General features: G+C 49.6%; 1 protein-coding gene across 3 annotated transcripts in view; it reads left to right on the top strand.

Annotated features, from left to right (window-relative positions):
- Window positions 1-5,795: 5,795 nt before the first annotated feature.
- The window catches only part of RYR1 (ryanodine receptor 1), a 153,053-nt gene continuing 147,844 nt past the window's right edge, over window positions 5,796-11,004 (top strand). For all 3 annotated transcript variants that reach the window (XM_032248849.1, XM_032248848.1, XM_032248847.1), the window contains exon 1: window positions 5,796-5,982. In XM_032248849.1, coding sequence (XP_032104740.1) covers window positions 5,938-5,982 — 45 coding nt within the window. In that variant the 5' untranslated portion in view covers window positions 5,796-5,937. The remainder of the gene's footprint in view (window positions 5,983-11,004) is intronic.

Here is an 11,004-nt window from a genome sequence, read left to right as displayed (position 1 = left end):
TTCCCACAGATCCCCACTCACCCAAAGCCTAGTGCAGTCATTTTGTCTCGTTTTCAGTGGGATGAAAAGGGACTCCTGTATTGTATCTGGCTTCTTTCTCACCATGTCTTGTCTTTGCGGTTCTTCCATGTTATCATATTTGGTTATAATGTATTCCTTTTTTTTGGCCTGGCGTGGTGGCTCATACCTGTAATCCCAGAACTTTGGGAGGCTGAGGCGGGTGGATCAGTTGAGGTCAGGAGTTTCAGACCATTCTGATCAACACAGTGAAACCCCGTCTCTACTAAAAATACAAAAGTAGCTGGGCGTGGTGGCGCGTGCCTGTAATTCCAGGTACTTGGGAGGCTGAGGCAGGAGAATCGCTTGAACTCAGAGGGTGTGGAGGTTGCAGTGAGCTGAGATCGTGCCATTGCACTCCAGCCTGGGCAGCAAGAGCAAATCTCTGTCTCAAAGAAAAAAAAAAGACTCCACAACACGGTCTTGCTCTGTCACCAAGGCTGGAGTACGGTGGCGAGATCCTAGCTCACTGCAGCCTCAGACTCCTGGGCTAAAGCAGTCTTCTTACCTCAACCTCCTGAGTGGCTAGGACTACCACTGCACACCACTGTGCCCTGCTAATTTTTTTTAATTATTATTTTCCTATAGAAGCACGGTTTCACTTTGTTGCCTAGGCTGATCTCAAGCTCCTAGGCTCAGGTGAACCTGCCGGCTGTGCCTCCAAAGTGCTGACTTTACAGGCATGAACCACTGTGCCGGGCCTGCGTGATGTGTTGATCGGTTTTCCTGTGATGGACAGCTGAGTTGTTTCCAGGTTGCGGCTGCTGTGACTCTTTGAGCATCTGACTCTTGGTGAACCCAGAGTGTACCATATTGTACCCAGGAGTGGAATAAATGGGTCACAGTAGTTACTGTGATTCTGCCAAACATAGTATGTGTGTTTTGAAACAGTGCCTTTGTATTCATTGAAACAGTTCTCTCAGAAGTATATTTTCCACTTTTCTTTTTTCACTAAAAGAAGGCACTGTGGATATATATCTATTCCACACCAGAACATTTAGACGGTCACGGAGCCGTTCTCTTTAGTTTTTCCATCACGAGAAGTTATCAGAGCTTCAGACTCTCTCTTCCTGTCTGTCACCTTCTCCCCACCCCCGGCCCCATGCTGTGTTACCCGTCTCTCTCAGCCCATCTCCTGTAGCACCTGTGTTGTGAAGATGTGACTCAACAATCCTGGCTGAGCAGAGACTTTGTAGTGTGGCAGTGTCTCCAGGCTCTGGGGACCCAGAAAAGCCTCAGAGAGGAGGTCGGGAATCCTGGCACTGGTCTGTACACAGGCGGCCTTAGTCCTCGGGCTTGCCAAGAATACCCACAATACCAACACTGATGACCACAAAGGAAGGTCCTGCTGAATCAAACCGCAGAAACTCATAAGGCCGGAAAATGATGCATATGATAACATCCAAATATAGGTTTTCTTTTTTGTTGTTTTTCTTCTTTCTTTCATTTTATTTAATTTTTTAAAAAATTTTATTTATTATTTTTGAGACAGAATCTTGCTCTATGGCCCAGGCTGGAGTACAGTGGCGCAATCTTGGCTCACTGCAGCCTCAGCCTCCTAGGATCAAGGAATGCTCTGCCTCAGCCTTCCGAGTAGCTGGGATTACAGGTGCCCGCAGCCACACCCAGCTAATTTTTGCATTTTTAATGGAGATGGGGTTTCACCACCTTGGCCAGCCTGGTCTTGAACTTCTGACCTTGTGATTCACCCGTCAGCCTCCCAAAGCGCCGAGATTACAGGCATGAGCCACTGTGCCCGGCTTCTTTTTTTAATTTTAAAGATGGAGGTCTTGCTATGTTGCCCAGGGTGGTCTCGAACTCCTGGGCTCAAGGGATCCTTTCACCTAGGCCTCCCAAAGTGCCGGGATTACAGGCAGATTTTCTTTTAACGAAGATATCATGGGACCAATAGCAGATGACAGAAAGAGAAAATGTGTTTTCAATATTTAAAAGTCAATGAGAAATTAATATCTAGAATATTGGCCAGGTGCAGTGGCTCATGCCTGTAATCCCAGCACTTTGAGAGGCTGAGGCAGGTGGATCACTTAAGATCTGGAGTTTGAACCCAGCCTGGCCAACATGGTGAAACACTGTCTCTACTAAAAATACAAAAATTAGCCAGGTGTGGTGAGTATTGCTGTCTCACCCCAGCTACTCAGGAGGCTGGGGCATGAGAATCAGTTGAACCCAGGAGGTGGAGGTTGCAGTGAGCTGGCATTGAGCCACTGTACTCCAGTCTGGGAGACAGAGTGAGACTCTGTCTCAAAACAAATATAAAAGGAACAGCTACATATCAGCAAGCAAAAAAGACAGCAACCATGATAGAAAAATGGCTGAGTGTCGTGGTTCATGCCTGTAATTCCAGCAGTTTGGGAGGCTGAGGTGGGTGGATTACCTGAAGTTAGGAGTTCAAGAACACCCTGGTCAACATGGCAAAACCCCATCTCTACTGAAAAATACAAAATTAGGTCATGCGCGGTGGCTCACGCCTGTAATCCTAGCACTTTGGGAGTCCAAGCCGGGCAGATTGCCTGAGCTCAGGAGTTCGAGACTAAAATACAAAAGAAATGAGCAGGTCATGGTGGCTCACACCTGTAATCCCAGCTACTCCGAAGGCTGAGGCAGGAGAATTGCTTGAACTCGGGAGGCAGAGGTTGCAGTGAGCTCAGATCATGCCACTGCACTCCAGCCTGGGTGACAGAGTGAGACTTTGTCTCTACAAATAAATAAATAAAATTTAAAATTTGGCTGGGAAAGATGGTGGGCACCTGTAATCCCAGCTACTTGAGAGGCTGAGGCAGGAGAATTGCTGGAACCCAGGAGGCGGAGGTTGCAGTGAACCTGGGCAACAGAGCAAGACTCTGTCTCCAAAAAAAAAAAAAAAAGCAGAGAGCACAATGAGAAGAAAACAAAGAAACCCGAAACTCTGATAGGCACCTGAGAAGACCCTGGAAATTGCTAGTAACTGATCAGGGAAGTGGAAATTAAAATGACAGTGAGGCCAGGCTCGGTGGCTCACGCCTGTAATCCCAGCTCCTCGGGAAGCCGAGGTAGGAGGATTGCTTGAGTCCACCAGTTCAATTCCAACCTGGGCATTATAGCGAGACTCCATCTCTATAAAAAGTTTAAAAGTTAGCTGGGCGTGGTGGTGCAAGCCTGTTGTCCCAGCTACTCAGGAGGGTGGGAGAATCCCTAGAGCCCAGGAGTTCCGGACAGCAGTGAACCATAATTGCACCACTGCACCCCAGCCTGGGCAACAAAGTGAAACCCCACCTCTAAAAATAAAATGAGAAAATAAATTTAAAAACAGCGAGTCTTCCTATATAAATCTGGCAAAAATTCAAAGTTGAAAATGCCAAGTGGGGGCTGGGGATGTGGGGACCCAGGGACCCTCACGCATTGATAGTGGGTAGCCGTGCCAAGGGCTACCCGGCACTACTTACACAAATTGTGCACACGGATATGTCACCCAGCAATTCGCTTCTGGGCATGCACAACAAAACATTCTCCCTCAGCTTCCTGGGGGACCGATACACAGACATTCACTCCTGCATTATTTCGGGGAAGCTGGAGGCAGCCTGGGTGTCCACTCCCAGTGGGGGTGTGTGGATAAACAGAAGGGATCGGTCACCAAAGAATCCTGCAAAGCCACCACCACCACACACCAGGTGTCCACAGAGCAACAGGGGTAGGTCTTAAAACACATAATGACGACTGACAAAAATAAGAAACACTATTAATATCTTATGATATAATGCTCAATGACACAGAATCATTTTACATTTACATAAAGTTTTAGGGAAAACCAATATTTAATAGACAACTACGTGTTAGATAATGCATAATAGATACAACATAGAATTGTACTGTATAATTACATTAACCTAAATATACAATTATGTAATTATAAATTGTATAATGTCAAATTATATAATTCCATGACACAAACTTTTGTGCTATTTATTGCAATTATATTAACATCAGTATTATGAAACATATAGAAACCTACTGTACATTGAATAACGATTTCTATGAAATTTTGTTTAACTATGGGATATTGTTTTGTATAACTTTCTGGATACTACTACATGTTAATAAAATAATTTTTTTTTTTTTTTTTTTGAGACAGCCTTGCTCTGTCACCTGGGCTGGAGTGTAATGGTGTAATCTTGGCTCACTGCAACCTACACCTCCTGGGTTAAAATGATTCTCGTGCCTCAGCCTCCTGAGTAGCTGGGATTACAGTCTTGTGCCACCACACCCGGCTGATTTCTGTATTTTTAGTAGAGCCGGGGTTTTACCATGTTGGCCAGGCTGGTCTCAAACTCCTGACTTCAAGTGATCTGTCTGCCTTGGCCTCCTAAAGTACTGGGATTACAGGAGTAAGCCACCGTGCCTGGACTAATAATTATATTAGAGCGAGACTCCGTCTCAAAAAAAAAAAGATAATTTTAATAGATTCTTTTTTTTTTTTTTTTTTTTTTTTTTGAGACGGAGTTTCGCTCTTGTTACCCAGGCTGGAGTGCAATGGCTCGATCTCGGCTCACCGCAACCTCCGCCTCCTGGGTTGAGACAATTCTCCTGCCTCAGCCTCCTGAGTAGCTGGGATTACAGGCACGCGCCACCATGCCCAGCTAATGTTTTGTATTTTTAGTAGAGACGGGGTTTCACCGTGTTGACCAGGATGGTCTCGATTTCTTGACCTCTTGATCCACCCGCCTCGGCCTCCCAAAGTGTTGGGATTACAGGCTTGAGCCACCGCGCCCGGATAGATTCTTTTTTTTTTTTTTGACAGAGTCTCGCTCTGTTGCCCAGGCTGGAATGCGATCTCGGCTCACTGCAACCCCCGCCTCCCAGGTTCAAGCGATTCTACTGCCTCAACTTCCGGAGTAGCTGGGATTACAGGCGCCTGCTACCACACCCAGCTAATTTTTGTAGTTTTTTAGTAGAGTCGGCTAGGCAAACATGACGTCAGGTGACCCACCTGCCTCCGCCTCCCAAAGTGCTGGGATTACAGGTGTAAACCACCGTGCCCGGTAAAGGGGTAAGCCACCACGCCCGTCCGCTAGTCCTTGGTTTTGTTTGTTTGTTTTGAGATAGAGTCTTGCTCTGTCCCCCAGGCTGGAGAGCAGTGGCGCAATCTCGGCTCACTGCAACCTCCGCCTGATTACTCTGCCTCAGCCTCCTGAGTAGCTGGGACTACAGGCGCGTGCCACCACGCCTGGCTAATTTTTTGTATTTTTAGTAGAGACGGGGTTTCACCATGTTTGTTGGTCAGGCTGGCCTCGAACTCCTGACCTGGTGATCCGCCCGCCTCGGCCTCCCAAAATACTGGGATTACAGGCGTGAGTCACCGCGCCGGGTAAAGTGGTGAGCCACCACTCTTGGCCAGAGTTCTTGTTCTTAATCACTATGCTGCTTTATAAAGTCAAGGGACCTGGTGCACATCCCTGCTCTGCTGAGTGATATCTTGCAAGGGCTTCCCTACTCATAGCCTCAGTCTGCCCTCTGTAAAATGGGAGAATGATGGCAAGTTACTTACCGTGGGGGTGGAGAGAGCGAAGCTAGACACTCCCTCTCCCACCCCGCCTCCGGAGGCGACGCAAACCTCCAGTCAAGATATGGGGCATGTGGGCGGGGCTCCGGCGAAGGGGCGTGGCCGGAGCTTCCTGGTCCAATGGGGGGCGGAGGCGGGGCCCGGGGCCCTCCTCCCATCTCTGTCCAGCACGCGTGCTCGCCTCGCAGTTCCATCTACCTCGCGGGTGCCTCTGGTGTCCCCAGAGGTCTCCGACCCCAGCCCGCCCCCAGCCCTCCCGCCCAGCCCGCAGCCCCCCCCCTCTATTCTCCAACCTCAGCCCCTGGCCCTCGGACCTCGACATCATGGGTGACGCAGAAGGCGAGGACGAGGTCCAGTTCCTGCGGACGGTGCGTATCTCTGTGTTAGGGAGTCTGTGGAGCTGTCTCTCGGGGCTGTCTGAGGGTCTTTCTGTCTCTGAATGTCCCTGTCCGGCTTGCTGATGGCCTTTGGGATTCGAGGTCTCTTCCTGTGTCACTTTGAGTGACTGTCACTCTGTCTTTTAGTCTCCTTCACCTTTCTCACTGCAGAGAATTAGCAGGATTGGGGACTCCAGAATGAGGAGGGGGGATCTTGGGCTGCCCTCCCTTCTGACATTAGCGATTTGTCCCCCACAAGAAGGACCCCTGAGAGAGCACCCCCTCCCACCATCCTGGAAGCAGGCACTTGGGGAAGGTGGTTCTAATTCCTGGGCTTAATTTAGCCATCCCCCACCCCCACCTTAGCCCTAATTCTCTTTTTGCTCCAGACTGGACCTATTTAAATTCTTGGGAAGGGGGCTGGGGTAGGCTGAAGGACACAGCTCCTTCCAATTCCTAGCCCTTGAGGGTCTCCTGAGGGAGGGATCTCTTGGGTACTGGGTCTTTCTTTCCTTCTTCGTTTTGGGCAGGAGGGCTACTCCCAATGGTTGCTAACGGTGTTGGAGGGTCTTTGGGTAGTGTCTCTCCCTATCTGTTTCTTTGGGTTGTCTCCATGTCTCTGTCTCTCCCTCCATCTCAGTCTCCCTGTCTCTGTCTCTGCTCTTTGGCTTCAGGCCCTCTGATTTTCGCTGTCTCTCTAGCTGGGTCACTCCCTGAATCTCTGAGCCCCAGCTGGGGGCAGGGATGGGAATTGGAACAACAGGTGTCCCTCCCAGAATAGCCAGCCCGCTTTTCTGGGGCCTGGGCAGGGGATGGGGAGGGGACCAGAGTGAGGAGGGGCTGCCATCACCCGGTCCTTTCCACCTTCCCCTCCCAGTGGCTCCTCAGGGTGTGGGGCCATGAGTATGGGAGGGGACGTCCTCTCCTCTGGGCTAGGTCTGCTGACCTGGCGCTAGCCCCGCCCCTCCCCCGGGGCCCTGGAGCCACGCAGGAAATGCTGACACAGCATTCCGGCCCCAGAATAGGACCCTGGCGAGCCGGGTCCGGTTTCCTGGGAGAGAGGAACAAACAGCTGGGGCTGGTGGTGAAGGATGGGGACAGCTGGGAGGGGCCTAGTTTCGGCCTAGACTCTCTCCCCAGCCCCAGTCCCTTAGCAGACACCATGGGTTGGGACCTCCCCAGCCCTAATAAGACCATGGCCATGGCCACGGGCCCTTGAGCTGTCACTCTAAGCCAGGCCCTGTGCCCTGGGCCTCCGCCTCCTGAGACCTCTAATTATATCCTCGCTGCCCTGTCTTCTGAGGTAGGGTCCTATCTTTATCTCCCTGAGAGATTTGAGGGAAACCAAGGCCTGAACCATAGAATCACTCACCCAAGGTCAAGGCCAGGAAGTGGCATCTCTGGATGCCCTGATGCCCAGCCCCTTGCCTACACCAGAGGAAAACTGGTCTCAGACTTGCCAAAGTCAGTGTTAGGGTTCTAGAGGCTTGGCCCTGGAATCTCTCGGCCCCAGACTGGGCCAGTTTTTCTGAGTGTTACTGAGGTCATGGTGGATTTTTCAAAGCTTTTTGGAGGCCAGACACAGTGGCTTACACCTGTGATCCCAGCACATTGGGAGGCCGAGGTGGGCAGATCACTTGAGGTCGGCAGTTTGAGACCAGCCTGGCCAACATGGTGAAACTCCATTTCTACTAAAAATACAAAAAAGAAAAATTAGTCAGGCGTGGTGGTGCATGCCTGTAATCCTAGCTACTTGGGAGACTGAGGTGGGAGGATTCTTTGAACCTGGGAGGCAGAGGTTGCAGCGAGCTGAGATTATGTCACTGCACACTCTGGCCTGGGTGATAGAATGAGACTCTGTCTCAAAAAAAAAAAAAACCTTCTGGACCACATCCCACCCATAAGAAACATATTCTGTCTTACAACTCAGTACATGCACCCATGCATAGACATGATTAAAAATCAACTTTATTGAGGTGTAATTCATCTGCAATGAATTATACCTATTTTATGTGTTCAATAAGTTGTTGTTTTTTTTTTTTCTTTTTTTTTTTGAGACAGAGTTTCGAGTTTATTGCCCAGGCTGGAATGCAATGGTGCGATTGCAGCTCACTGCAACCTCTGCCTCTTGAGGTTCAAGTGATTCTCTTGCCTCAGCCTCCGGAGTAGCTGGGATTATAGGCACCCGCCACCATGCCAGGTGAATTTTTTGTAGTTTAGGTTTCACCATGTTGGCCAGGCTGGTCTTGAACTCCTGACCTCAGGTGATCCACCCACCTTGGCTTCCCAAAGTGGAGTTGTCTCCATGTCTCTGGGATTACAGGCATGAGACACCGCACCCCGCTGCGTTTTGACAAATTGTACATGCCCATGTAACCACCAGCAAAACCAAGGTGTAGAATGTTTCCTTTACCCAGAAGTTCCCTCATGCTCTGTTCAGTAACCACCCTCTCCACCAACTTATACCATGACCCATTCTATTAGTCACTTCTAAGTTTTCATGTCTTTTGGCTTTTTTTTTTTAAAGAGTCTTGCTTTGTTGCCTAGGCTGGAGTGCAGTGATGTGATCTTGGTTCAATGCAACCTCCACTTCCCAGGCTCCAGTGAGCCTCCCACCTCAGCCTCCCGAGTAGCTGGACTACACGTGCACAGCACCATGCTTGGCTAATTTGTAAAATTTTTTGTAGAAGTGAGGTCTCACTATAGTGCCCAGGCTGATCTTGAACTCCTAGGCTCAAGAAATCCTCTGGCCTTGGCCTCCCGAAGTTTTGGGATTACAGGCATGAGCCATCCTCTACCTTCTTCCTTCTTTTACTCAGCAGATATATACATATCTAGATAGATAGATATTCTTTGTTTATTTTTTGTTGTTTTTGTTTGTTTGTTTGTTTTTGGTGCTGGTGTTGAGATAAAGTCTTTCTCTGTCGTCCAGGCTGGAGTGCAGTGGTGTGATCTCAGCCCACTGAAATCTTCGCCTCCCGGGTTCAAGCGATTCCCCTGCCTCAGCCTCCCAAGTAGCTGGGACTATAGGCGCACACCACCACGCCTGGCTAATTTTTTGTATTTTAGTAGAGACAGGGTTTCACCATGTTGGCCTGGGTGGTGTTGATCTCCTGACATTGTGATCCACCCACCTCAGCCTCCTAAAGTGCTGGGATTACAGGCGTGAGCCACCGCGCCCCGCCTACTCTGCATAATAGTTTTGACATTCATCCATGTAGCTTGTATTGAGTTCGTTGCTTTTTGTCGCTGAGTAGTATTCCATGTGCGACCATACTGTGGTGTGTTTATCAGTTCACCTGCTGAGGGACATTTGAGTTGTTTCCAGTTTTTGCTATTATGGACAACACAGGGCCTGTGACCATTCACACATACCTATTTTTAACTGAAACAAGTCTCATAAAATGTAGATGGCCCCTGAAGTATGACAGCACGTTGTTATTTTCTATTCTTTCTCCATTTTGTTTCACTTGGTTAGGTGTGATGGCTACAGCCCCCCAAACTGATTTCATTTCCCTTTAGTGGGTGGTGACCTCTACCCCTACCCAGGCTGGGGCTTCTCAAAGCTAGTTAGAAGCCCATGGGGGCTGGCTAACAGTACGAATTCCCTGCTGACCCCAAATCAGGCTCTTGACAGTGGAGGGGGACTGGGCCAGCAGGGAAGCTACAGAAGCCACTTACTCCCTTCTTTTTTTTTTTTGTGACAGAGTCTCATTGTGTCACCCAGGCTGGAGTGCAGTGGTGCGATCTCAGCTCACTGCAACCTCTGCCTCCGGGCTTCAAGCAATTATTCTGCCTTAGCCTTCCAAGTAGCTGGGACTACAGGTGCACGCCACCACGCCCGGCTAATTTTTGTGTTTTAAGTAGAGACAGGGTTTCACCATATTGGCCAGGCTGGTCTCAAACTCATGACCTTGTGATCCACCCACCTTGGTCTCCCAAAGTGCTGGAATTACAGGCATGAGCCACCATGCCTGGCAACAGTTTTTTTTTTTTTAGATGGAGTCTTACTCTGTTGCCCAAGCTGGAGTGCAGTGGTGATCTCAGCTCACTGCAACCTCCACCTCCTGGGTTCAAGTGATTCTCCTGCCTCGGCCTCCCAAAGTGCTGGGATTACAGGCTTGAGCCACCGCGCCCTGCCTGGGGCAAATGATTTCTATTTTTCTCTCTGAACCTCAGTGTTCTCATCTGGAAAATGGGGACAAGCATATATACAAGAGCCAGACCCCGTGGCTCACACCTGTCATCCCTTCGCATGGGGAGGCTGAAGCAGGAGGATTGCTTGAGGCCTGGAGTTCAAGAACAGCCTGATCAACATAGGGAGACCTTGTCTTTACCAAAAATACCAAACTTTAGCTGGGTGTGGCAGTGCGCACCTGTAGTCCCAGCTACTCTGGAGGCTGAGGTGGGAGGATCACTTGAACCCAGGAGGTGGAGGTTGCGGTGAGCTCTGATTGTGCCACTGCACTCCAGCTGGGGCAACGAAGCTAGATCCCGTGTCTACCCTACCCAGGCTTGAGAAACCCACCAAAGGGAAATGAAATCAGTTTTGTGGGGCTGTGGCCATCACACTTAACCAAGTGAAACAAAATGGAGCAAGAATAGAAAAATATGTATGTTTTAATTTAGCTGGGCATGGTGGCCAGAGCCTGCAGTCATAGCTTCTCAGGAGGCTGAATGGAGAGGATCACTCAGCCCAGGAGTCCGAGGCTGCAGTGAGCTATGATTGCACCACTGCACTCCACCCTGGGAGACAGAGTAAGACTCAGTCTCTTAAAATAAATAAATAAATAAAAAAGGGCCAGGCGCCGTGGCCCATGTACCAGGCACAAATAACACTTTGGGAAGCTGAGGCAGGCGGATCACGAGGTCAGGAGACGGAGAGCAGACTGGCCAGCATGGTGAAACCCCACTCTACTAAAAATACAAAAGTTAGCTGGGCATAGTGGTGCACACCTATAATCCCAGCTAGTTGGGAGGCTGAGGCAGGAGAATCGCCTGAACCTGGGAGGC

The sequence above is a fragment of the Sapajus apella genome, unplaced genomic scaffold (assembly GCF_009761245.1).
Source record: "Sapajus apella isolate SASKATOON/1434 unplaced genomic scaffold, GSC_monkey_1.0 scaffold68, whole genome shotgun sequence".
In the NCBI taxonomy this organism is placed as follows: Eukaryota; Metazoa; Chordata; class Mammalia; order Primates; family Cebidae; genus Sapajus; species Sapajus apella.
This window is presented reverse-complemented; position numbering and strand designations above follow the sequence as displayed.